General features: G+C 39.1%; 3 protein-coding genes and 1 non-coding gene across 10 annotated transcripts; 2 read left to right on the top strand and 2 right to left on the bottom strand.

The window, feature by feature from the left end:
• Positions 1 to 2,585: 2,585 nt before the first annotated feature.
• Positions 2,586 to 3,132, bottom strand: LOC106655454 (putative ATP-dependent RNA helicase rha-2). Its single transcript, XM_023463181.1, has 3 exons — positions 2,987 to 3,132; positions 2,812 to 2,909; positions 2,586 to 2,738 (listed from the first exon to the last, which is right to left on the bottom strand). Exons 1-3 carry the CDS (start codon positions 3,124 to 3,126, stop codon positions 2,662 to 2,664), a joined length of 315 nt encoding a protein of 104 aa, XP_023318949.1. The 5' UTR covers positions 3,127 to 3,132; the 3' UTR covers positions 2,586 to 2,661.
• A 6,297-nt stretch (positions 3,133 to 9,429) lies between these two features.
• On the top strand, positions 9,430 to 11,477 carry LOC111694535. The gene has a single exon (XM_023463060.1). It carries the CDS (start codon positions 9,614 to 9,616, stop codon positions 11,384 to 11,386), a length of 1,773 nt encoding a protein of 590 aa, XP_023318828.1. The 5' UTR covers positions 9,430 to 9,613; the 3' UTR covers positions 11,387 to 11,477.
• Positions 11,478 to 12,723: 1,246 nt separating this feature from the next.
• On the top strand, positions 12,724 to 12,826 carry LOC111694570. Its single transcript, XR_002763663.1, has one exon. It is a non-coding gene; the product is annotated as a U6atac minor spliceosomal RNA (small nuclear RNA).
• Positions 12,827 to 13,821: 995 nt separating this feature from the next.
• On the bottom strand, positions 13,822 to 25,783 carry LOC106655479 (transcription initiation factor TFIID subunit 4-like). 7 transcript variants are annotated; one of them, XM_014375894.2, is made up of 14 exons: positions 25,603 to 25,783; positions 25,329 to 25,530; positions 22,516 to 24,112; positions 21,937 to 22,404; positions 19,799 to 20,080; positions 18,726 to 18,845; positions 18,314 to 18,646; positions 18,003 to 18,191; positions 17,787 to 17,825; positions 16,590 to 16,894; positions 16,338 to 16,504; positions 16,132 to 16,262; positions 15,866 to 16,048; positions 13,822 to 15,781 (listed from the first exon to the last, which is right to left on the bottom strand). In XM_014375894.2, exons 2-14 carry the CDS (start codon positions 25,373 to 25,375, stop codon positions 15,497 to 15,499), a joined length of 4,146 nt encoding a protein of 1,381 aa, XP_014231380.1. In that variant the 5' UTR covers positions 25,376 to 25,530; positions 25,603 to 25,783; the 3' UTR covers positions 13,822 to 15,496. The 7 variants fall into 7 exon arrangements, with proteins under 7 accessions (XP_014231380.1, XP_014231381.1, XP_014231377.1 ...); XM_014375895.2 differs by having other exon boundaries at positions 21,937 to 22,797; positions 22,921 to 24,112; XM_014375891.2 differs by having other exon boundaries at positions 21,937 to 24,112; positions 25,329 to 25,554.
• Positions 25,784 to 27,007: the final 1,224 nt, after the last annotated feature.

The following is a 27,007-nucleotide window of genomic DNA, read 5'->3' as shown; positions in this document are numbered from 1 at the left end:
TGAAAAGCGGCGTTGATCCAAATGCAGCCGACGAGGACGGCATTACACCTCTGCTCATTATCAGTCAGAAAAAATACGAGAATAATTTGGCGGACATGTTATTCGAGGTCAGCGACGAATTAAATCAGCTGGTGCAGGTCAACGTCCCAGACAGGTTTGGTAATACACCATTGCACTTGGCTCTGTCCAATTACCATGGGAAGTTGGTCAATTTGCTGCTGAGAAGAGGTGCAGATCCGAATCGCACCAACAATAATAAGAAGACCCCTCTACACCTGTTATGCAAGATAGAAGTAGACGTACAGATATTATATGATTTTTTCGAGATCAGCGAAGAAAAAAATTGGACAATCGAGCTCAATGCTCAGGACGAGATGCATCATACACCATTGCATTTGGCTCTGTGGAACAGCAACGAGAAGGCGGCTGAATATCTGCTGAAAAAAGGTGCAGATGTGAATCGTACCAACTTTAAGAAAGAGACCCCTTTACATTTGATATGCAAGATAAAAAAGGACTTGCAGATATTACATGATTTTTTCGAGATCGCCAAAAAACAAAATCGGACGATCGTGGTCGACGCCCAGGATATTTATGGTGACAGACCATTGCAGCGGGCTCTGCGCTGCGGCAACGGGACGGCGGTCGAATTGCTGCTGAGAACGGGTGCCGATCCGAATCCGGTCGATTCGGAGGGATCGACTCCACTGCACTCACTTTCCAAGAGATACCAAAGGGATGCCGACTTTGCTAGGCCATATTTCACGATCAACGACGAGTTGAATCAGACGCTGCAGATCGACGCCAAGGACAATTACGGTCGGACAGCACTCCAATGGGCCGTGGCGAACATCTATCCGCAGATGGTCGAGATCTTATTGGATCGAGGGGCCGATTTGTCTAGCTTCATATTTCCCACGGATTATTTTGGCAAGGTTAACTCAATCAATAGTAGATTCATCCACGTATCCAATCTTTTAGCCCTCGTAGAATGTCTCGAGAAAAGAGGATACGAATTTGACCAAAGCGAAGCTCTGCTCATCATGAAACATTTTGCCGATCATGGATACTTCGACAAGTCGGCGGATTGTGAAAAATGTTGGCGCGACGACGAGAAGTTCATAATATACGAGAAAAAGTACAAGCGGACAGGTCCGAGTCTGTCGCTTAGCGACCTGCTTCAGTTGCGACCCGAGGAGGCTCAAGAACAAATCAGATGCACGGGTTACTTTCAGTTCCTGTCCGGGCCGTGGATCGACGATGAGGTTCCAGACTCATGTCTAGCGCATCTGTGCGAGATAATGTGGAGAGGATTGTTCAGACGTTGGGCGATCTATCCTTTTTGGCAATTAATTCACTTTCGGCTGCCACTTGAAATGTGTGAAATGGTCATACATGAGTTAACGAATCAAGATCTATATAATATTTGCTTGGCAGCTACAAGTCAAAACTGACATTAACTGGTGCAGACATGGTTTTTCAACAAACTTCGATTGGCTCTAATAATCTCTTGTTTTGCTAAACAACCATGTCCCAAAACCATTTCCTAACCGCACCCATTGAGAAATATACTATTCTGTCGGATTGATTCTTGAAGCGATGAAAAAGCATTAGAATGTGAAATAAATTATTTATAGATCACAGCTGGGGTAAAGTACATCTACTCGCCGATTCAGTTGATTTTTTTATATGTGCTCAAATTGTTGACTCGATAGAGATGAAATCGAGTCTATTTGTCTAGCCAATATCGTCCTGGCTCGATATAACCTTTTAAAAGTTGACGATTTAAGTAGTCTTAATTTGAGTTAGACAGTTTTCAATACTTCAAACAGTAACTTTAGACAGCCTTCAGGGTAGAATAAAAATCGTAGAGAACTTTTTTTTTAATTACTCGTCGAAAATAGTTATACTTTACGCGGAGCTAAAAGAGATGGACGCAGAAGCTAAGAATCAACTCCAAAAAAATAACGTAGTCCTTGGTGCAAAAGCTCCGAGTCAATACCAAGAAAATAACGAATTATGAACCGATTTTCGAGCGAGAAAAATCGATTACATTTTTATAAATTTTACCTCCAGTACGATGTATTTTTATAATAATTTATATTTACGTTTTATTAAATGTGTATGTAATAAACTGTGTTTTAATTGTAAATTTTATTCTTGTCGTGCACGTGCCATGTATGATAAATAATCAACAATATTGAACATTAAACTGGAATGTCGTACAAATTTATTTGATTTTTTGCTTCATTCTGCAACTCCTTTCCAGACTGAATCCAAAAAATTTGTCCCAATCAATCACAATTTCATTCGACTTTTTTTTAATTTCTTTCTGTCGTTTTTTTATATGACTAGGTGAAGGAAATTTACAATTCAACTATTTAGTGCTAAAATATATTTATTAGATTGCACAATTCTCATTATGCGCCATATTAATATATAATTACATTAAAATTATTAATGACATAAAAATTGCGAAAAATGCTTAAATATACAACATCGACGCAGTCTTAATAATGCATTTTTTGTTGCAAAATGGATATTTTAATTGCGAAATGCACGCAAACATTAAACTGTACAAATTATTACAATCGTTAACCTAGTATTGTTTAATGCAATACAAAAAAAAACAATATTTACAGTATTTTTAAAAGAGTGGATTTACACTGGCGGCCACATGATTTCAACTTCGCTGTGGCAAGATTCAGGTAACCATTTTTGATAATCAGAGAGTAAAACTGAAAACAACGAACGGATAATTAAAAAAAATGTTACTGTGTTTTATAAGGCTAAAATAAAGAAAATACATACAGGTAGGATCTTTGCACCATTCTTCTTTTAGCTTATCTCTCGACATGATACCCTTTGACATAAGTGAATTCGTGATGTATTGTACTCTAGGCAATAATCTAAAATAAAACACGTTTGTTGTTATCAAAGTTATCGATGATTTCATAAAAATAATTCCAAGATTTCGTGTACTTACTTGGCCCACGATTTTGTCATGCTCGACGGACTCGTCAAAAGAACTCTTTGGTTGTCTCCGTTCTTTCTGTTGTATTTCTTCAATTTCGGAAAAACTTGACCCTCTAATAAAAATCTCGCGAACCATTTGATACCGTCCATAGTTTTAGGATGCAGACGAAAATTAGTCGATCTCGAGTTTGACCGCACGAGCGAAAGCCCTCTTGGTCGATCTCGTCGTTCCGCACGCGACAGAAGTCGAGAAAAAGCTCGATCGCAGCGCATTCATAATAAGTACTCACACCTCATCACGCGCATAGATGTATTTATACATTTGCGTATGTATCGAGGCTCCAAAGTCGTTGGTTGCCGAAGCACTTCGGGACAATGGATGTCGGCGTGTAAGACGCAAGCCGATCAGTGTATACTCACGCGGAATTAAACTGTACGCCGATTGGGATCTTTTTATGACAGGACTGATTAGAAAAAAGTTCCTGATGTATTACTGTCGAAAATTGTCGACGTGATTATTAATAAATCGATTTCTTTTTGGGTATATTTCGCTGTCGATCTTCGAAATACCTTCCTAATATATATAGTGTTGTATGTATTGTAATGAGCCGTGTCGCCGCTAGGTGGCACGGAGTAAAAGTGCGGTTCACGCAAGTGAGATTGTTAAGTCTGGGCGTTATATAGACCCGAGAAAGACTCGTATCTTCGGAAGCCTCGAGAGAGGCGAAAGAGAGGTGGCTTAATAAACAGAGTTCTTTGAAAAGGGAATCTCATCTAATTATTTCACCTCCCTCCCATTCACCATCCCCTCCTAGCCGAGACCCAGGAGTTTCTGTAGCAGCGCAAGACGGGCGGACGACTCAGCAGCGATCCAGCGAGCAACGAGCAAGGAGATCGAGAGTCGACCCGGTGCCTCACCTACAGCAATAGATATAGTAAAACAGCAGAGCACAGCTCCCGTGCATCTGCCCTCTAGCGGATTTCTTATAGGACACATTGCCTCATATTCGATCACGATACAACTGAAACGGGACTGGGCGGAGCGTTATACTAGTAAAGTGCATGTACAGCCTAGAACACCTTCTTTTTTACTGCGACTAGCGAGCACGTGCTTTTTGAATTTAGTATTTCGTACGACGCCGTAGTGTAAGCATCGGAGAAAAATTCGATCAAGTGCACCAAGTAGTTAAAAGAAATTTGAAAAAGTTCTCCTTGCTTTCGAACCACGTGGTTTTTATTCTCTATACGGATTTCATTTTTGGCTATACGACTGTAAAGGTCCAAGGAATATTTTCATCGACTCTAACGAGTTATTAAAAAAAGAGTGATAAATATAACGATATCTGTGTGTTTTGTGTGAGCTGCGTCAGTGTATCAAAATGGTCTGGACTTGCATCAACTGCTGCTATCGAGTTTGCGTAGATGCTTTTAGAAGATGCTTCAGAACTAATCGCGGACCAGCACAGGTGAAAGTCATCGATCGCGGTGACCGTTTAATTCGACCGAAGAACTTACAGCATACAGTTGATGATGGCGATACAGTTGAAGGAGCTCGGTCTTTGTCGCGTACCGCTACACCTGCGGTGCATCGAGCGATCGATCAATGCTCAGAGTTGAACGCGTTACGTTTTAAAATGTACGTCGCTTTCGACCACACACATTTTCACGCCGCATGTAAATTTGACGTCGACGAGAAAACTCTCGTGTTCTGCCAGAATTTCACTCTTCTCACTCGTACTCGGGGTAAATTTTCATTCGATATTGCATTGAAATTATCGCAATGCGGCCGTCTAGCAGAGACTGGCCTTCCAAACGTCGTCCAACTGGCTTACAATGTCGCGCTAATGATCGTGACGTTTTTCATGAGCGTCGTGGTATTTTTTATAAACATCGTGACATTTTTCGTCAAGACATCTTTTAAGAGGTTGAAGAATCATGCTTGTTCCATCGACGTAGTGTCTACGAGTGGAGTGGAGAAGACGTTGTTCCATACTGACACGTCACTCCTCGACTCGAACAAAAACGCGGTCGAGTGTTTATGGCCATGGTGCGTCCGCTGCTGGGAGTACGGACATCACAAGTGGAGCTGCGAGGCTCCCATCGATCGCTCTAGACTCTGTCACCATTGCGGGCAAGGCGGCCATCTAGCCGACATCTGCGAGAATCCTCCTGCGTGCGTGGGCTGTCCCGACCGCGCTGATCACTCGTCTCGGAGCCGCCAATGCCCTCTGGCTAAGATTATTAGGCCCGTTAGAGTGACGGAGAGTAGAATCGACTGGAGCTTCGGTCACATATTGAAGATATCGTCCAATCGCAACGAGATATTGGAAGATTTTATCAGATCGAACGAGTACGTGCCTATTTACACCGATGGCAGTAAGCTCCCGTCCAGGGTCGGATGGGCAATGTGGTGTCCCGCCGACGAAGAGGCCTGGCTCGGGAACATGGCTCCCAGTGTCAGCATTTTCGAGGCCGAGTCCAGGGCCATCTTAGCCGCTCTCGAGTACGCGCTCAAGAACGCCCACAAAGGGCGAAAATATATCATCGTTACCGACTCGCTCGATTCGCTTGAAAAGCTTGCGATTCGAGATTCGTATGAGGGGCCCGCCAAGGAGGAGGGCCAAAAAATAATTGAAATTAAAGGCACGGCGGAACATTACGAGCGAATCCATATGGACGCCGAAAAAGTGAGGTACGTGTCGCAGCGACGCCTGATGGAACAGAATCTTCGAGGCGTGTAACGAGCCGGGTAAGAGACACCTTGGATCGCTGGAACTTAAGACACTATAGCGAAGCAAGCTAGCAGTCCCGGCTTGGAGGGGATGGTGAAAGGGAGGGAGGTGAAATAATTAGTCGAGATTTATCCACCTCTCTTTCGCCTCTCTCGAGGCTTCCGAAGATACATGCCTTTCTCGGGTCTATTTAACGCCCAGACTCTACAAACTCACTTGCGTGAACCGCACTTTTACTCGGTGGCACCCATCGGCGACACGGCTCACTACAATACATACATCAGTTTACACATCGCATTCGCTTGGCGGCTACTATGGTTTATATATTGCAATATATATTTTAATGTCAGGTGTCATTGTATAGTGTACGATATTTTCATATCGTTCGTATGAATAAATAAAATAGAAAATATTTGAATCATTAATTTATTCAGATCTTATTTTTTGTACTTCGATTTCATTCCAGTTTTATTTTTACCGACCAGAAGACACCAGGATTTGATCCTTACTTTTCAGGACCTTGTAAAACTCTGATATACTCAGAGTGTCATTCGCACCGGGCATTGTTGCAACGAATCGCGAACCGTAACACCAGCGTTGTGGAAAGGTTACCCAAACGTGTCCGCCGGTGGCATCCGCCGATCCGCGTCCGAATGGCAGACGACGCCGCCACCGGCAGACATGTTTGGGCAGCCTACAGATGACAATCATCATCGTGACTGTCGCGTTCCCGCGCCAACAGAACGACCAACGCAATGTATCGAAGATCGGCTGTGTCGGTGAACCGTGCGAATAAGCGCGATTTTCTACAAATATAATTCATTATATAAACTAATTTAAAATGTTGTTGATTTCTTTTATTCCTATTGGCTATCGCTCCTTTTCCTCGAAACCTGTTTAAAGCTTCTCTGCAGAGTTCAACGCGGTTTATGACGCTTACAGCAAAAATTTCGTTTTTATTATATATACCGACAAATAAAAATTGCGCATATACATTGCAAAGAGTCTGCATTATTGTTTTCGTATAACATTAGTAGTTTTTCAGTCTATGCACGAACCTTGCGTAGTGTGTGTGTGTTTTTTTTTTTTTGGGGGGGAGGAGGGAAATCCTATTTACGGATTCAACATGCGACAAAGGTATTTGTCGCATGGATATGTCGGACTCGAATAGTGTACTACTAGTGTTGGTGTGTACAAGTGTTGTGTGGGCGGATAGTGTGCCTCTCTACTAATATCGACTAAAACCCATCCTCTTCGTTTGCTTTTGTTATTCACCGTGGGACCACCATTTATAGGCATTGCTTCGCGGAGAAGGCTGTAGCTCCTGGGGAGCTCATTTATGGTTTAGCTTGTCTTCTGGATTGTGTCTTCTTCGTAACGCTTCGTCCGGTCATCTCCTTCTTGCCTTATCCTCGCTTCTCAGTCTTGTCATGACTGCCCAGGTAATAAAAAGGGAGCTATGTTATACTCACTAACAGACACTATTCATCCTCTGCGTATCCACAAAGATACCGTGGAGTTAATGCTAAACTCAGTGAAGGCAGAAAAAATTAAATTTGGTGTCAAATATTCTTCTCCGTTTATATGTTTAGAATATTTTGATATTGTCGATGGATTCATCCCTGGTTATTTACATTGTTGTTTAAAAGGAGTAGCTGCTCAATTAATGGAGTATTACACGAACAATTTAAGTGACGATGTAATAAAATCACTGGACGATAAAATTCTTTCCATCACTGCACCGAAACAAATTCATAGACTAAGTAGACGAATTAGTGATCGTAACAAATGGAGTGCCCGAGAGTGGGAAAATTTCGTCTTGTATTATAGTATCTGTCTTTTATTCCAAATATTGTATGATGACAAATATGAACATTGGCTTTTATTCGTCGAAGGTCTCTACATAATATTGCAAGACAAAATTTCAATCAGCGAATTGAATAAAGCTAATGAATTGTTCTATCAATTTGTAGCTGATATGACAAGACATCATGGAGAAACAGCAATGACATATAATGTTCATCTTTTATTGCATATGGCTCGAAGTGTATTAAACTGGGGTCCGGTATGGGCTAACTCAACGTTTTGCTTTGAGTCGGCAAATAAATATACATTACAAGCGATAAAATGTGCGCGAGGAGCCAATCATCAAATCGTAAGATATGTCTGTCTTAACCATAGTATTATTATTTTAGAACGAATGGTTTCTCACAAGACTAATGATGAAGTCTTGAACTACTGTGAAAATGTACTTGCAGCAAAAGTTGAACATTTTCACAGGACATCTAGTAAATTATACTTAGGAAAAAAAACTTACCTCGATAAACGAATAAAAAAATGCTAAATTTATCTGATAGTTCATTAGTATTTAAAAGAATGATTAAGGATAAATGTTTATTTGAATCGAATTCGTTAATGAAACGGCGATCTAATAATTCTTCTGCCATGCTCATGGATGGTTCGTATATAGTAATTGATCAATTTGTAGTAGATACTATAAATAAAAAAGAACTAACTATTTGTCGTGAAATTTGTACGATTAACTGTTTAGCATTGCCTCGTTGTAACAACTACAAAAAAATGAGAATTGTAAAAGAAATTACAGAAAAACAAATAATAATCGATACGGAAACGATAGCAAAAATATGTGTGTATATATGAACGTAAATAATAAAAAATATATATGTCCAGTTCCTACTCTTATGCATTACTGATTACTTAATAAATTAAAACATGAACTGTATTTTTCATTGTAAAAACGACTGTAAATAAAATTTCATTTTATACAAATTTCCACGTTTTATTTCATTGTGAAAAAAAGTTCATCGAAAGAAATAAAATTACATTCCAGGCAATATTAGATGGTTTCTTGCAAAAAAATCATTGAGCTTTATATGTATATAATATCGAGACTTAGTACATTCGATGACAATATTAGTTGATGAATCATTTTTAAAAAGTTCACAAACGGAAATATCATGTGATATTTTGGCGTGATTTCTCATGTGATTTCTCATGTGATTTTTCATATGATTTTTCATGTGATTTCTCATGTGATTTCTCGTGTGAAGACTTTCAGCAGGGCTGAGCTATCGAAGGTGGACGTTGCTTCCCAGTTTCGCTCGTTTTCGAGCATGAATCCAACAAACGTCTCGGGCTCCAATGGTCCGTTTGCTAGGCGATAAAGCTCTTCTCTTTCCACCGTGAATCGAGGGCAGTGGAAGATGACATGTTCGAAGTCCTCCACTGCCGGATGGCAGGTCGGACACGAGCTGCTTGTGTCGTTCTTTGTACGACATAGGTAGGACCTAAAGCAGCCGCGGCCGGGCAGGAGTTGTGTGGTAGTTCACTTCTCCATGCCTCCTTTCGATTCACGCGGCGATGCTCGGTATAAGCCGGTGAGTCCACCGACCTTTCGTTGTGGTAGACCACTGGGTCTGCCACTTCGCCAGCGTCTTGGCACGCTCATCATTAGTGGCTTCACTCCTGGCGTCCGTGTGTGTGTGTGTGTGTGTGTGTGTGTGTGTGTGTGTGTGTGTGTGTGTGTGTATCACAATTCGCAATTGTATTGTTCCATTTGGTTATGTAAAAGTTTGTTACCATAAAACGTTAAATTTTGAAATGACTTTTCAACCGAACAATAACAAACTCGAGCGATTTTTTGAAGAATCAACCATATATCTATATCTCAGTACATTTTGGTTTGAATTTTAGTATTTATTAGCGAAGACCACTATACAACATTAAAATTCAAGTAACTAGAGTATCTCGTGTAGTCGAGCGAAAAATCTTGTTTACTATCGGCGCTCGAGTGAGCAATACCATACCCGTTACGACGTCGCAGCATCCGATGAATATTTTCGTCGACCGCAGCGAGTGATTACAAAGCGACGAAATAAGAAAAAATGAGTCGCAAAATAGTGTCCCGGTGCGTCGACCTCTTTCACGGATCAGAGATGAAGGAGATGAGGAGTCTGCGTCGAGAGCTCGTCAATAATTGGGAGATCGAGGACGAGCGAAATAAACTTTTCGAGAAATTTGGTATCTTGATCGGAGCCTGGCAGGGATCGTTGCCCAAACTCCGGGACGTCTTCGAACGGGAAGAAATCGATTGGCTGCTCTCGGAGGATTTGAGAAACTCCACGATACAAGACGACGGATTACGATCGACCCCCATCGTCGATTTCGCGATCAGCGCCGGCTACAGGGACGAACCCGCGCTAGATCGAGACGGCGCGCCAATTTTGCTTCGCACCACACCGCTGCATCATCTGGCCGGACGCCAACGCAGCCAGTGGGACGACGTGGCTTCCAAACTTTTTCGAATCTACGACAGGTTCGAGGCGAATTACGTGGACGTCGAGTCCGACCGCACGCATTTCCACGTGGCCTGCGAATTCGGATGCGAAAAAGTCGTCGAGAAATTCCTCGTGGCCGGCCGGGTGGATCCCGACTGCCGGCTGCCGAGGACGGGCGATCCCGCGCTGTACCTGGCTTTGAGGCGCGGCTGCCGGCAGGTGCTCGAGCTGTTGCTGCGCCACGGCGCGAATCCAAATCTGAGCGACGCGCAAGGATCGACGCCTCTGCACCTGATCGCTCGCTCGCGTGACAGATTTTTCGGCTCCGATCGTCTCGGCCTGATGCGAGTGTTCTTCGAGATCAGGCCGACTCTGGCCGTGCTCCAGCGCAAGAGCGAACAGCGGAGCAGTCACGGCAGTGTAGACTCGGAGTTCCCGGCGTGTCTCTTCGAGGCGTACGAGGATCTGCGCTTCGCGCGCATCAACGACCTGGACGGTGAGGGCAACAGCGCGCTGCACTTGGCTCTGCTGGCCGACGCGACCGACGAAGCGGCCGAGTTCCTGCTGCGCCGGGGCGCCGACCCGAACCTGGCCAATCGCGGCTGGGGCTGGACGGCGCTGCACGTGCTGTGCGCGAGAGACCACTACAGCGAGAACCTGAGGACGTTCCTCGCGATCTGCGACGAGATTCGCCAGCCGGTGCAGCTCGAGGTTCGGGACAATTTCGACCGGAGCCCGCTCGAGTGGGCCGTGTCGAACTGCTTGCCGGACGCCGTCGACGTGCTCTTGGATCGCGGCGCCCAACTGACCAGCTTCGTTTTCCCCGCGGAGAGATTCGCGCGCCGTACCACGCTGACGCACGCCTGGAGGCTCAGACTGGCCGGCGGCGCCTTGGCCTGCATCGAGCGTCTCCAGATAGCCGGCTACGACTTCCAGCAGGCCCAGATCGTCATGGACTTTTTCTGCAACCACGGCATGATCGAGAGATCGAGGGTGGAAGGAGCGAGGGATTGGTACAACGACGAGGACTTCGTGGCCGTGGCGCGGGCTTGCCCGATCACGAGGAACCTGTCGCTCGACGACTTGATTCGCTTGTCGGCCAACGAGGCGGCGGGTCGACTCGAGTTGGGCCACTACCGCGAGCTGGCGGAATCCTGGAGACGCTGGGCAGTCCCCGACGGGCACGCCGAGGCTTGCGTGCGGCATCTGTGCGAGAAGGCGTCGAGGCCGTTCTTCAGGCGTTGGGCGCTCTATCCTTTCTGGTATCTGATGCACCAGAGGCTGCCGGTCGAGTTGTGCGAACGCATCATCGAGAATCTGTCGAACGAAGATTTTTATGGTATCGTCGTGGCTCAGAGTTTGCCGAATAACGATAGATAATTGTCGCAATTGTAATGTATATAATTGTATATATTGTGCAGAGCCCTCGTATTATTCGTACGAATAAATATAAAAAAAAAACAGATTTGAATCATAGCACCAATTCGGACTTTACTTTTATGTCTTTCGATCTCGCTTCAGTTTTAATTTACAGAGATAGGGTAGTCGGACCAATCAATGTCCGGGTACCAGTGAATGACCACATGATCAATTATCACTTATAAATTGAATGTACGAATGTTAATCTAATTTATAATAGTTTTCCAACACGAAACAATGTTATACCTATAATTTTAATCAACTTTCAAACCATATAAGTTTTATTAACTTCGCATAAAAAAATATTGAAAATTTTTTGTGGTCATTCACTGATACGAAGCGTCGAATTGCATACGACCATCAAATGACCGATTCTTTGAGAATACAATAGTTAAGTTTATTATTAATCAATTTGTATTGATTTTTAAATAAAACCAATTCAATCAGTACTAATTCGACCACTACTGAATTAGTAACAATTATTTACGAATAGTATCGATTATCTAAACGAACGGTAATGTTTAATTTTGTAAAAACGTCGTACGATATTGTATCGGTCATTTACTGAACGTCGACCGGTCATTCAATGGAGATATTTTCTGCAAGTGGTCATTAACTGGCGTTTTTGAGGTGACATGTTCAATCACAATTTTTAATAATATTCACGATGCTAAAATGATATTTCAATATTTTTAATTGATTGAACACTTAATTAACTATGCGATGATATATTTAGTTGTTATTTAGTGGCAATCATTGAATTTTTGCAGTTCTTCAAAACTTGAAAAACAACAACTCGGTCATTCATTGGTACGGTTACCCTAATTGTGAAGAAATTAAAACTTGATCATTTTTAAAATTGATCTCGTGTAAACTGGTTACAAAGTCATCGTAAGAAATTCGTACTCGTACTGTGAAATTTTTCGTTCAAAATTGACGCTCGCCCAAGGCGTGATTCTTGTATTCGCGCGCCATCGCGGAGAGCAAGATTCGAAATTCGAGAACGGCGCGACTCGAGGCTGCGCGTAATGTAGTTGGCTCTTCAACCGCTACGCGTCGCATCACCAGCTTTTGCGCCGTGAAATGCCTTCGACGCTAAAATTATCGATCTTTTCGAAAAATATCGCACGTGCATTTTGGTAAAATAGAAAATTTAACGTTGTTCCAATTCATTGAGACGAATGCAACTCCATTCGATCGCCGCTCGATTGTCGAAAAATCGATTCGACGCAGCACCCGCAAGCGGCGAAATAATTCCAAAGCTACGTATATATAGCCCAAGACCGCCCCTACTCCTCGTGTTGTATGAAAGGAGAGAAGTTTAGCACTCCCCTAGACAAGGATGGAACAAATAACCTCGTAAGGCACTGTCGCTGCGGCGGCACTTACGACCAATTTTTTTTTGACATTTGATCCTTGGCCTTTGTAGCTCTCGAAGACGAATCAAAACGAATAACTTTTTCCTGAAAATCATCTGAAAAACAGTTCTCGGTGTTCAAACGGTTCTAGGTAATAATAATTATTCCGGGAACACTTTATTTTTCCAATTCAATTTGTAAATAAAAAATTCCCTAATTACATTATTTTCTATATTACTTTCGATTTTATAATCGAATGAATTTTTAATAAAATGAAAAAATATTAGTCTAAGATCGGTGTTTGAAAATCGTTTTGAAAATGTTAAAACTAGAAATAATAAGCACACGAATGTAAATGTAATAATATGATTTTATTTTTAAGCAATCTTGAATTACCTACTTTTATTTAGTACATATAAAAATTCTATTTCTGTACAATATTTTACAAGGACCATAAAGGCATCGAGTTTTTAATGTGGATTGATTACTGTAAATAAATAAATGTTTGAAGAACTAATCGTAATTGTTAACGAATCATTTAAATATTTTACATTTGGTGATTTCAATGGTATCATACAGAGGTAAAATTAACACAAATGAAATATTTCTCTGCGGTGGTTGAAAATGATTTCCCACTAATTCAATTGAATATTTTTTTTTGAATTTGTAAAAATTATTCCATTTCAATTTAACTTATGGCATTCGCGAGCTAATGAATGATAAGACCATTTTAAAAGCTAAATACAACAGCTTTTTTCGACCTTTGCAAAAATAAATACCTTTGTTCCACGGCTCATTTATGACGTTCGAAAAATCACTATTTCATCATCCAAATCAGGTACATAGAAATGGTTATTTTTTTAATTTTTACATTCATTTGCATTCGCACATCCAATTTTAAGAGAACATATAGTCACTATGTAATGCCAGTAACTTTATTTTCTAAGAATCTTCAAGTATTGCTTCTTGATCGGAAGCATTATCAACTTATTTATAAGTAGTAATGTTTCACAAAATTTCTACTCCAATAAAATATTGTTTGATCTTTTTAATAAATTTTATTCTAATCATCGTAAATACACTTACAAAATCAATAACAAAAACACAATTTTACGAGGCATAACTCGAGAGCAATGCAGGATTAAATATATATTTACAGCTTCTGGGAAAGGGGTAACTCACACATAGAATCATATATTATTTATCGATTAAAAGTTGAAAATTGAAACAACTGTAAAAAAACTATTTAGTTGTAAAAAATTTAGCTTTAAATACAACCTTTACAGTGGTTTCGCCAATTTTTTATTATACATCAGTATTACATCTCCGCAGAAGCACAGCCTTAACTATGTACACCCACAATTTTGGTGAATTGAACCAAAAATTATTCTTTTTGGAACAACAACTTTTAAAAGACACATTTTTTCGGTCCATCGATATTCATATAGATTTATGTACATTTTATCGATATTTATGAAGATGTACCTCATGCATTGTGCATTTTTTAATCGCTTTCATGATACCCTTATGGATACAAAACAAACATAAAATGAGTTTTTAAGACAAAATTTTAGTTTTCTTGAAGCATATTCATTTCATAAAACATGCTCAATTAGTGATGTATAAATTCAGATCAGAAATCAATTGATCTACGACCTATCAAGTTTTCAATGATAATTTCATAGAAAGATTGCAGCTTAAAGTTCTTGCAGCACTAATTATATAAAAAATTGCTTTTATATAGGCGCAAAATGTTCTCGTAAATTGAGGCTAATTAATAATCAAGAATTAACAGTAACCAAGATAAGTTTCTCATTTTGTAGTTATCTTGCAATCATGTAACCAATTATTAATTCGTCAAGATCGTTCACACGAATATTCAGGCACATTCATAGACATTTTTTCGGTCGCCGTTTTTGTAATTTAAATATATATTCAAACAATAGCATAAATTTTATCGGCACCAATAATCGATTACACGAGTGGTATGTTTTTTTATCATTCAAAAAAGTTCTACAAACCATCAAAATTTAACCGTACATGAAGGTGTAAAATTACACTAGCTCCAAGTTGACATATCTTACTTGGAGAAAATTTTCCAATTTTCTTAAAGATGTCTATATAGGTTGAAACGTTACAAAGATGGTTTGTAGAAAATCTGAAAAAACTACATAAATTACGAAAACAATATTCAACTTCTACCTCGACAATTAAATTTAGCACATAATTTATTATTAATTAATAAAGATATTGACGCAACCTAACACATTTATGTTCACTGTAAATGATGAATGAAGAAAAAAAATGATTACAAACATGCTGTACAATTTATGCAATTATAAATAGAGGATCTGAACTACAGCTCACACCAATTATCAGTAAATTGGGCTGATATACCTTCAAGGCTTTTCTTATAATATAATTATTTTCACTTCCAGCTTAAAAATATCTAAAACCGGAACTTCAATAAGAAATTGAAGTTTTTGACAATATACACATTGATTTTTACAGAAAATTCGCCATTCGTGTTCACTGTTAATCATGTAACAGATAACTGAGTAAATAAATGGTGATTCATATGGAAACACAAAAAAGAAATGTTTTCTTTGAAAATTTATCCTAGATTTTAATCCACTCTCAATCTGAGTAAATAGACTGTAATTTACAGACAGATAGATTGAGGAAGCACGTCCTATTGCACATAAGGTGTCCATCACTTTAAATAAGCTTTATATAAATTTGTACTTCTACACGTTTCCTTTTCTTGTTCAAGTAAGAAAAGCAAATCACGAAAATTAACACGTTTCAGTCTAGGTCGCATTGATAATGTTCTGTTGAGACCAGTATTTGTTCCTGCAACGTTGCTATTACCAGTTGGCCCGGTGGTAGTGCTAGCTCCACTAAGATCTAGTCTAGGCTTTTTCCTGGGACCAATAGCTTGCAGAGCTGTCAAATTAGCGTCGCGTTGTCGTGCTTCTTCCATTTCCACTCGTTGTAACTGTAGAAGAAAGTATTGAATATTTAACATTCATTATAATTGCATGTTTTTAGGAAGAACAATTTTCAAAATCGAGAAACGTACCTCTTTCGCTTTTGCTTTGAGTTTAGCCTGCTCGGGATCTTCTGGTTTTGTTCGGCATTTGGCAGCCTTCAAAAGTGTTTCTCTTTCTGCCTCATCGTGTCTTTTTCTTTCTACTTTATCTAATTCTTCTAAAAATTTTAATTGAGCTCTTACATCTTGTGTTACTTCATACCTAGGATCAGCCTGTAAATAGAGTATGTAATCAGTATACGTATACCAATAATTTTATTAAAAATATTGTAAAAAGATATTTTTTTATATTTTACTTTATTAAGATCTATTCTGTGTTCGGCAATGATTGCCAATTTCTCAATCAAGTTTTTAAGTCTTTCTTGAGCAGCGTGTGAAATTAATGTAGCAACTTCCTGATTAGGTTCTTCTAGTCCATGCTGACTCACTATAAATAATTCGAAAAATGTATCATATGTCTTTATGTCATGCTATATAGTAAGTTATATGTTTTCAAATTTACCTATGGTATTAATTCTTTGCTGAAGATAACTCAGTTGCATTAATGCCTCATCTTTAGTAGATCTAATTTGAGTTCCAACTAACTTAGACGTGCCTAGAATTTGTTGATTTTCTTCGAGTATATTGACACCTCCCATAGCTGCTACATCATTAATATCATCGTCACCACTATAAATTAACATCAGTATTTTGTTGAAAAATGATTACTGTCAAATGTAAAAGCTATATTGAAAAATTAAAAAAAGTAAATTACGTGAATGCTGCTGACGAAAAGTTCTTTTTTTCTTTTTCTTTAATGACCGCTTGCTTAATTTGCGGAGAAGGCACATTGGCTTTGCTAACTTGATTGGACACAGTTGTGGTGATAGCAGTAACCTTAGTTGTAGCAACTTGACCAGCTTGGGCAGTTTTAACAGCAGCTGTGCTTGGTAAATTTTTTTGAATTATTACTGGAGGTGGTGGTCTAATAATCGGTGGCTGTTGTGGAGCAGCAGGAACCGTTGAAGTTTTTACTTGAAATTGCGTTGGTGGACGAACCACAGTTGTCGCAGGTCGTACCTTTAAAAGTAAAATAAATTTTAAAATTCATCCTTAAAAAAATTACACTATTCTTTTACATTCCCGAACAAACTTTAATTTTATTACTTTAATTTAATTAGTGATTTCTTTAGATGGTAGAAACATTCAAGTAATACTTGATTTATCTAAGTAACAATTTTAAAAAGTAACATTCATACACTTAAGATTTTAAAATATCATTCCCGTTAATGAATTGATGTAAAATAAAAAGTTTAAAGTACACACAAACATTGAGTACTAAAAAATAATAATTATTACATTTAAATCAACAGTTTGTTAGTTAAATGAAAATTTAGTAAGAAAAGTTGATAGTAAACGTTAAATATGGAATATTTACATTAACAACATAAATTATGGCAATTTTCATAATACTTTTATAGTATAATTTACGCATGTGATTGAGAGTTACAAAAAAGCATTAAGCTAATTGATTACTTGAAAGATATGATACATTTAATTTGTTGGATTAAGTATCCTTGACAACTAGACCAGGACTATTTTTATCTAGGTAATTTATAAATGCAATTTTCATTATTGAATATGAGAATGAGCATTTAAAGGGATGGAAAATCTATAATAAAATTGAATATATTTAAATGCTTTCTTGAGAAATTTTTGGGAAAGTTTTAAAATGAGCCAAGAAACTTGAAAATTCAGATGATTATCATAAAATTTCATTGCTTTCATTTTTAGCATCCCCTTAAATCATGAACAACAAGCTCTGATCTCCCACTAACCAGATTTATATTTATGATTATGAAAAATTTGAATTCTAAATTTTTTCAAATTTTCCTAATTCAATTTTGCATTAAGCAAATGAAAATTTGTCATGCAAAGCAAACAATGAGATAAAGATGTTTGAGATATTTACTTTTTTTGTAATGATAGATGGTGCTGGTTTTTTCGCATTCTTAAAAATAAAAATAATAAATTGCTTAAAAACTAACGAATGATTATAAGTTTCTTAAAATTAAATTTTTCTGGTATGAAAAAAAAATCTTGAAGTAATTTGAGAATATTTTTAAAATTAAAATTTTCTTCTGTATTGTAAAAAATCAGTTCGAAATAAATCAAAAATATTTCTTACCGCTCTCTGCTGAATTATTGGTTGAGGAGGCCGAGGAGAATTTGTGATTCCTGTGAGAGGAGCTTGTAGACGTATTTGTCCTGGAACCATTGGAGACGGAATTGCCGCTGCAGATGAAATGACTTGTGTAGGCGCAGGTGCGCCTGCTGTAGAAGCCGGTGCAACCGCAACAGTTGGCCTTTGGTTTTGCTATTATTTAAAGATATAAATTTAGTATTTCAACAATCATGCAAACTTATAAAATTCTAAGTAAAATTATTTTTAAAACAAGATTCTAGACATGGTAAGTAAATTGGAGAATTTAAGTGTACCTGTACTACAGTAGGTGTAGCTGAAGCTATGGAAAAAACAACATTTGCTGGTGGTGGTCTTATTCCTTCGATTACCAACTCCTTGGTAACAAGAGATTGCCGTAATAGCGGTAGACTCTTTTTCAAAAACCCTATCAAACATGGTTGAGGAGAAGCGTTCAAAAGCCTTTCAAGCCTATCGCAAAACTCTTCTGGCTCTACTCTTGTATCAATCAATTCTTGTATCAGAGTACGAACACTTCGTTCAACCTGTCTTGGCTCTCGACTAGACAGCTCTAACAAATTTGCTAAAAATTTTCGGCACTTTTCTTTGGTATTATCTGATGAATTACGCTGTAATGATAATGAAAATTGACGACCACAATTGAAGACCAGAAAAAAATGAAATTTAATAAATATCAATATAATATACCTGTGTTTGCACACTTTCTGAATTGGTCACTGGTGCTGGTGCTGTTGTTGTAACAGTTGCTACAGCAGTGGTTGCAGGGGTTGTCACAGTTGTTGTTGTTGTAACAGTGGGTGCAACAGTCTAATCATGTAAAACAAAAATATAAATTTATAATTTATTATTGAAATGAAAGTCAAAAATATTCAAGAACTTTTTGGATTAAAATTTTTTCATTGCTGCAAAAAGCCATTTCACTTGAAAATTCAAAATCAGAGCAAACTTTGAATTAAATTACGATATATGAATACTTTATGAACACTTTATGAATATTAATGTTTTTCTATATATACATTATAATGTATATTATCCTTTATCTAAAACAAAAATGATGACACTTATACCTTAATAAGACTCATAGTTTGTGGAGTTAAAAGCAATTTTAGCTAATGAAAATTTCAAGTACAGAGTTTTAGTAACTTCTAAAATGTATAATTTTTTTAATTTAGATGACTTGATGTTTTTCCTTTTGTGTTATGGCTTTTATAATATTGTGAATCATTAATTTTATGAATATAAAATATACTAGTAATATAATATAAAACATTATTTTCAAAGCTATACAACATTGAGTTTACTACCATAAAATATTGATTCATCAAAATAGCAAGCATTTCTACGACTTTCTATGAAATCTAATGAAATTTCTACTCAAAATACACAGAAGAAAATAAAAATTTTCATAAAATTTAATGAAAAAACTATACTAGAAATATCATAATTTAAAAGAATACAATTCACAATAAATGATTCTACTTAAGTGCACATATAAAGTCAAAACAATTTTTTTTAATATTTGTTGGTGGTTAAAATAGAAATGATTCCTCAAGAGATTCCAAAACTAAAAAAAAATGAAAAATTTCTAAATTTTTTTTTTCAAGATTAGTACTACAAATCATTTTCGATTTAGCTATGGTATCTGTTTGCAAAATACTAACTACTTGTAACAGAAACTCAGCAAATGCTAAGATGCACAGACAAATTTGCTACTTGAAGGCTATTTTTTGAGTCTTAAACAAGGTAATAGAGTGTATCACCTGTATAGGCCTTTTCATTGTGGTTAGAGCTGGACCAGTAAACTGTGTATTCAGCCTACTTACAGCAGGCAAAGTTGCCAGACGGTATGTTGTGCCTGTTGGTCCTGGAGTTCCTACAACAGTTTGACCTGCTAAACTTGTAGGGGGCACAGTTCCTGCTGGAGCATTTGCAGATGGTGCTGGACCAACCCTTAACAATTGTAGTTGACCATTTTCTGTCTTCAACCATAAATGACCTCCAGCGGATGCAACTTGTAAACTCTGCAAAGCCTGAAGAGTTATCTAAAAAATAAGTAAACAAATTAATTAAAAATGTTCAAGAGATTGTAAAAAATTTGTACATAGAAATTGAAACAAAAACTAATTAATAAGTACATTTTGCTAACAAGAAACTAAGAATTTATTTGGAAACCTTAGCTCAAGATTTCAAAAATTTCTTACAATTTACATCATTACAAAAATAACTTATAAATAAATTACAAAAGAAATAAATCTAAATTTCACTCGTCAATAAAAAAAAATTACTTATTAACGTCATTATGTTTCATTATTCTATGTAGAAAACAAAAGTTACTTACATTAAAAAACCTGATCTGGGATTATTATACCAAACTAAATACCACAAAACACAAAACTAATCAACAGTATATAACTGCTCTAAGCCAAGAAAAAAAAGAAGAGTCCCAATATACATGCAATTATCTGAGCAAATTAATTAATTACATAAATACATGCTTTGGGGCTCTCTTTTTTTGTGGCTTATGCCTGCATGTTATTTTTCATACCCAGTGCCCTTTTCTTCCCGCTTTATGCAGTGGCAGGTAAGTAGTCACTTCTGGTATGAAAAATATTTCATGATATGAAAAATCAATTTATGAATTTATGAAAGAAAAAGTAAGAATATTCAATTTCTGACTAAACACTTTACTTTCTTATTATATGGTTTTTAAAAATTTATTCAGTAACAAACTTAGTTCAGATAATTACTACCAAGCAATTGTAATCATTCTTTGTACTTAATAAATAGTTCAGAACTTGAAAATTGCATAACTTTTAATAAAAATGTGGTTTCAGTAAGGTATAATATGTAATAGTTAAGTATCTATATCAGCAGACGTTGTGGTTCTAAAAAATAAAAACTTCCATGACGATTCAAATCTGCAGGTAATTTCAACCAATTTGTATGAAAAAAAAATTAATATTTTGACATCTTTATACAATATTCCCTCTTATTTGTAAGGTTAATATTTTGATGATAGTTTTGCAATAAAACAAGTGTTTAGAAGAATGAAAATTTGATTTTTTAAAAGGTTAACAGGTTCATGAGAATCAAATGAATATTCAAGAACAATTTTTGGATTATAATGTGGTTCTGAAAACCTTTTTTATGAATTTTTGAATAAATGAAAGTATAACAGAAGTTAAAACTGGGTTTGACTGAACTTTAGAAACTTTTAGTTGAGCCCCAATGAATATAAAAAAATGATGTCGAATGAATTCTTCAGCTTATTATTAGTACATATGAATGTAAAGTTTTTATGTTTCAATTTATAATTTAAAACAATTTTATCACCAAACAAAATCGCACTCTATGAAGTTTTTATTTTTATGAATTGTTAAAAAGAAGTAATAAGTTATCACATTAACTTAAATTACTTCATCTTCAACTAACAGTTTTATATCCATAACCACCAAGCATCAGCGTAAATTATATTGCAAATGAGAGCAAAAAATGTAATTTTTTACAAAATTATTTGTAGCATGTGGAAGCAATAAATTTGAAAGCTAGTAAAAATGAATGTAGCAAAACAATGTAAAATAAAAGTTAGTTGAAATAAACACAAGTATTACATAAAAAAAAATTTCCAACTATGCGCCAGTGCACAAAAATAAATTCTAATGCTTGAATTAATATTCTGAAATTTTAAATTTGTAAGAATCATTAATTAAGTCTACAGTATCAGATTAAAACTTCAGATTGATGAAAAGAAAAATAATAAAGTAATGCATCTACTAATTGATTGGTAAATAAATGAAAAGAAGATTGATGTAAAGAAAAATAATAAAATAATGCATCTACTAAGTGATTGGCAAATAAATGAAAAGCGTTAGAGGGCACACAGTTTGAATAAACATACCCCCGATGCTCCCGCTCTGCCTTGCATCATGTGCTGTCCTATTACAACCCGTGCAGTATTGACCTGTTTACCACCTTGTTGACTAGCCACAGTAGTGGCTGGTCGCATAGTATTTACATTGAGTATCTGTACATTACTGGGCATAACCGTGGATGCTGCAGCTTGGGTTTGAGACGCAGCAGCAGGATTAGACACCACAGTCTGTTTACCAGTCTGTGGCTGTGTAGCAGTGTTAGCAACATGTGTAACCGTATTAGCAGAGGCTGTGCCAGTAGCACTCACTGGCAGGGCACTTAACGGTAGAGTTACCATGCCAGTGGGTGCCATATTACCCTTAATAACCAAAGCAGTCTGCTTAACTGACTGATTAGTTGTGCTGCGAATTGTTCCAGTAGTATTGCTCACTGTGTTAGATGTGGCTTGTAGCACAGGTTGTCCTCCAGCAACGGCAATGGTCCCATTTGCAAGCTGGGCAGCCGGAAAGGCAATTTTTCCATTAGGTCCAGTAACCATGTTAGCTGTTGTCAGGATCTGACCAGTACCAGTATATACAAGTTTCACATTTTCACCAGATTGTACCTTTGCAAGATTGGCCAGTTGAGTTGCTGCGGTGACTCCAGAGACAGAGACTGGCGTAGAACCTGTTGCAACCTGATTAATTGTAGCAGAAACTTGATTCATAGAAGTAGCAGCGTGACTGACAGGCGTAGATATTTGACCCAAACCACTAGCTACTTGATTTATTGTAGCAGTAAGTTGATTGCTTGACACCATGGCTGGGGTAATACCAGAGGAAACTTGACTGTTTGTGGTTGAAACTTGATTAACAGGAGCCGAGATTTCTGTTAGTCCAGCTGCAACCTGATTAATAGTTGCAGTGACTGGATTAATTGTGTTTACAGATGAAGAGGCTTGAGTGATTCCGGAAGCCACCTGATTGATAGTTGCTGTGACTGGATTAATAGTAGAAGAAACTTGACTTACAGGAATCGAAGCTTGTGCAGAGCCCGCAGGGCCTTGATTCAGTTTGGTTATGATTGGATTAACAGTACTAGATTCTTGAATACCAGGTGCAGGCAATCGTATGATCCCCTTGGCTATTTGAGGGGCTTTTGAAGGGTCGGTAACTATTGAGCGTTGGAGGGTTGGAGCCTGCGAGGTAATTTGATGAGGAATAGTTGAAGTTTTTATGGGAATTTGATTTAAATTAGTAGGCTGCGTGGAAATTTGATGAAGGGTTATAGGAGGCTGAGAGGAAATTTGATTCACAACAGTAGGAACCTGCGTAGAAATTTGATTGCCTACTGTAGAGACCTGCGTGATACCAGATGCAACCTGATCGATCGTGGCTGAAAGCTGATTGATAGAGGCAGTAGTTTGAGCAAGATTTTGGGTAATTTGTCCGGATCCAGTGTCAAGTTGGTTGACATTGGAAATGACCTGAGTCACTGGAGGCACTGTCTGACTGATCACTGGGATTATTGGAACAGCACCACTAGCAACACGATTGATGGTATCTGTGATTTGATTGTCTGCATCAGAGGATGTGTTCACGGCTACTGGCGGGCTCGAAGTCGGCGTAGGACTGCTGCTCGGCACCACGTTGTTTGCTGTGTGTTGTTGTTGCTGCATGGCAGCAGAAGTGACGACAGTGTGCTTGGCCAGCTCTTGTGCAGCAGTCATGTTGGTTGAGTCTTGGGTGGTGGTGCTGCTGGTAGTGACTGCCGTAGCAGTAGTAGCAACAACAGGAGCGGCTGTCTGTGCGTCAACCGCGACTGGCGACTGCGGCTGCGTGCTCGTCGTTTGCGGAGAAGTCGAACTGCTCGTCGTGGCCGGTACCGGTACTGCTTGCTCTGTCGGTGGCGACGGCGTCCTAGACGTCGTCGTGGTCGTCGTAGTAGCTGCTGATTGATCGACCGTCGTCGTCGTCGTCACGGGGCCTTCTTCGGGCACCACCTCGGCAGGGGACGTGGATGATTCGACGGCAGCGGTAGTCGTAGCAGCAGCAGCCGCTACTGCTGCAGGTGAACTAGCGTCAGCAGTGGATGATGATGCGGTAGCAGGCGGCGGCGATTGATCGTCGGCGTCACTGGTCGGCGGCTGCGGCGTCGGCGGCGTGTTAACCGGTGCGTTGGACGCAACTGCTGCTGCAGCGTCGGGGCCAATCGAACTTGAACTGAAGCATGGGAACGATGATGCTGCTGCTGTGTCTGTGTCTGTATTAGTAGCAGTAGCAGCAGCAGCAGCGACAACGACAGCGGCAGCAGCAGCAACAGCAGTAGTATCAGCAGTCACGACGGTCGCATTTGTAGCAGCAGCAGTAGCCGCAGCAGCATCAGTAGTAGTAGTAGTAGTAGTAGTAGTAGTAGTAGTAGTAGTAGTAGTGGTAGCAGAGGCAGGCGGCGCGTTAACAACAGCAGCAGCAGCGGTCGCGGCGGCGTCAGCAGTTAATAAATTGGCGGCAGCCGTTCGGGGACTCGCTGCAGAAGCCTCGTCCTTCTCGACCGGGTCGCAGGGCGCGGCGCCGCTCTGGCTCAGCTGGGTCTCGAGCGAGCCGACCAACGCCGACACGGCGGACTCGTCCACGTCGGTGCTCAGAGCCTCCTCGAGGAACTTGGCCGACGACGCCATTTTTCACTCTGCTGCTACTGCTGTGTATATAGAGAGAGAGAGCTGCTTCTCTCTCTCTCTCTCTCTCTCTTTCTTTCCCCACTCTCGGCAGAGTCGCGCGTAAAAGTCGTGTCTCACACGTACACCATACAAAACATGCAGAGAGAGAGATCGTGCGCGCAGCTGCGTAACATACACGCACACACGTACACTGCGTCACACGCACACAACCAACGACGACGACGCGGCGGCGGTGGCGGCGGCGCCGTTCACGTTCCGCCGTTCTTCTTCACCCTCTTCATTGAATCGAAGCTGCTGCTGCTGTCGCTGCTGCACCACCGCACTGTATAGGCACGCCGCGCACGAGGGGGGTGTATAGTACAGAAACGTCCTGGCCCGAATGGCTGCTCTCTCGCGCTCTCTCTCGGTATGAGATTATCGTGAATTCGATTCGAGCAGCGCGATATTATCGTGGAAATTCGGAGCGCGAGCACGAAGCGACGCGCGAACTGAGGCGGCTCGCTGCTCTATACTGCTGCTGTGTGCGGCTGCTACTGCAGTTGGATAACATTGCATTGCAATAAAGCGCAACGGTAAATTGCAAAATGCAACGCGTTGCTGCTGCTGCTGCACATTCGCTCCACTCCTCCTCGGCGAGTGACGCGCATGCGTCGAGAGAGTCGTTTACGAATTACGATTTACGAGTCGCTGGACTTGTAATGCGACATTGCGTATATCGTGAATCATCGTCGCGGACAACGACTCCGTTACAATATACTTACGTCGGCTCGATCGTCCGTCGTCGTGATCGTAAGTTGTATCTAGCCATGACGATATCGATTGCGGCGGCGGCGACGGTGGCAGCTCGCGTAAAAAGCGCTATATTATAACCTCGATGATGCTCTGCGAGCGCGCGCAACACGAAACGGTCGTCCCAAGAGCTATGAGAGCTTTGTCACAAAATGCTGAGATCTGTCAGTGGCTCTGAAACAAAAAATCAGCGAGTACCTACTTATTGATGCAATAAACAATTGAAAGCTCAACACGAAACTTTACCTGCACTGCAGCTCCCGCTGTTGGTATAAACAAGCCGTTGGTCCTTTCCTTCTGTGGCTATGCTCAATAATGTTACAAAGCTGTAGCGACAGTTATGATTATTTAGTTTGTTTGAATTATTTCCGTTCGAATGTGAAAATCGCTGCGTGTACCGCCTGAAAGGAATACTTAATGTCTAATTATGATTTTATTATATGCTTGTATGTAGAAATGATGCTTAATTATAAATTAAAGTATGAAGCTAAATAATTTAGAATTTTAAATTGTTTCAAGTATTGTAAGAACAATGTATAAACAGATGAATCGGCAAATTAATTGTAAACAATATGATCATAAATGATTTTGACGTTGTTTCCCGTCACACCGATCATGTTTACAGTAAAATCAAATTAATTATTGAATGTTATAACCGATTCCCACGATATAACACCGAAAAGATCAATTTTACTCGTTAAATTTCCGTGGCACCAAAATGGATAAAAGTCAGAAGAAATCGGAAGAAATTGTCTCAATAGATAATTCAAGTGAACACGACGTTGTTGCTTCAAGCGACAAAAAGTACATTTGTGATATTTGTCAGCAGATATTTACAATAAAATCAAGTATGATATTTCACCGATTCACTGTTCACACTGAACAAAAAAAATACGCATGTGGGAAGTGCGACAAGAAATTTGTTAATCAATCGTGTTTGATTATGCACCAAAAACTAATGCATAGAAATCGCGAAGATTTCACGATCAATAAGTGCAAACAAAGCATTGAAAACAAATCAACTTTACTTGAGCAGCAAAAACTATCCAACGAAGTTTTCACCAATTACTTGTGTGAAATGTGCACCGAAAGATTTGATACTATTCATAGTTTGCTCTCGCACATGAAGACAGTCCACGAAAGTCGCAAAGATTACCCATGTGATAAGTGTGAGAAGAAATTTTCACATAAAGCGAGTTTGCTGTACCACCAAACGTTAGTACACGAAGTTCGAAAATATCACACATGTGGCATGTGTGAAAAGACATTTGTGACTCAAGGCGTTTTGAATACGCACCGAAAAATGGTTCACGGAAGTCAAAAAAATTACCCATGTGACGATTGCGAGAAAAAATTTGATAATGAATCAAATTTACTCGAGCACAGAAAAGTATTCCACCAAGTTTTCAGAGATTATTTATGTGCAATGTGTTCGAAACAATTTAATACTACACACACTTTGCTCTTGCACATGAAGACAGTCCACGAAGATCGCAAAGATTACGAATGTGATAATTGCGAGAAAAAATTCGGGAAAAAATCGCATTTGCTCTTCCACCAAAGGACAGTACATGAAGGTCGCAAAGATTTCGCATGTGATAACTGCGAGAAAAAATTCGGGAAAAAATCGCATTTGCTCTCCCACCAAAGG

This window comes from Trichogramma pretiosum, unplaced genomic scaffold (genome assembly GCF_000599845.2).
Source record: "Trichogramma pretiosum strain Unisexual culture from Peru unplaced genomic scaffold, Tpre_2.0 scaffold101, whole genome shotgun sequence".
Lineage (NCBI taxonomy): Eukaryota > Metazoa > Arthropoda > Insecta > Hymenoptera > Trichogrammatidae > Trichogramma > Trichogramma pretiosum.
Note: the sequence above shows the minus strand (reverse complement) of the source record. Positions and strands in the feature narration are given on the sequence as shown.

Bases quoted from the DNA above. Each gene is read 5' to 3' on its own strand.
- LOC106655454 (XM_023463181.1), bottom strand. From the start codon at position 3,126: ATGGACGGTATCAAATGGTTCGCGAGATTTTTATTAGAGGGTCAAGTT. The intron at 2,910-2,986 runs GTAAGTACACGA...GTTTTATTTTAG, and splicing joins ATGACAAAATCGTGGGCCAA to ATTATTGCCTAGAGTACAAT. The intron at 2,739-2,811 runs GTATGTATTTTC...CGTTGTTTTCAG, and splicing joins ATGGTGCAAAGATCCTACCT to TTTTACTCTCTGATTATCAA.
- LOC111694535 (XM_023463060.1), top strand. From the start codon at position 9,614: ATGAGTCGCAAAATAGTGTCCCGGTGCGTCGACCTCTTTCACGGATCA.
- LOC106655479 (XM_014375891.2), bottom strand. From the start codon at position 25,375: ATGGCTAGATACAACTTACGATCACGACGACGGACGATCGAGCCGAC. The intron at 17,826-18,002 runs GTAAGAAATATT...TTTATTTTTAAG, and splicing joins CAATAATTCAGCAGAGAGCG to AATGCGAAAAAACCAGCACC. The intron at 16,049-16,131 runs GTAAAATATAAA...CTCTATTTACAG, and splicing joins ACAGAATAGATCTTAATAAA to GCTGATCCTAGGTATGAAGT.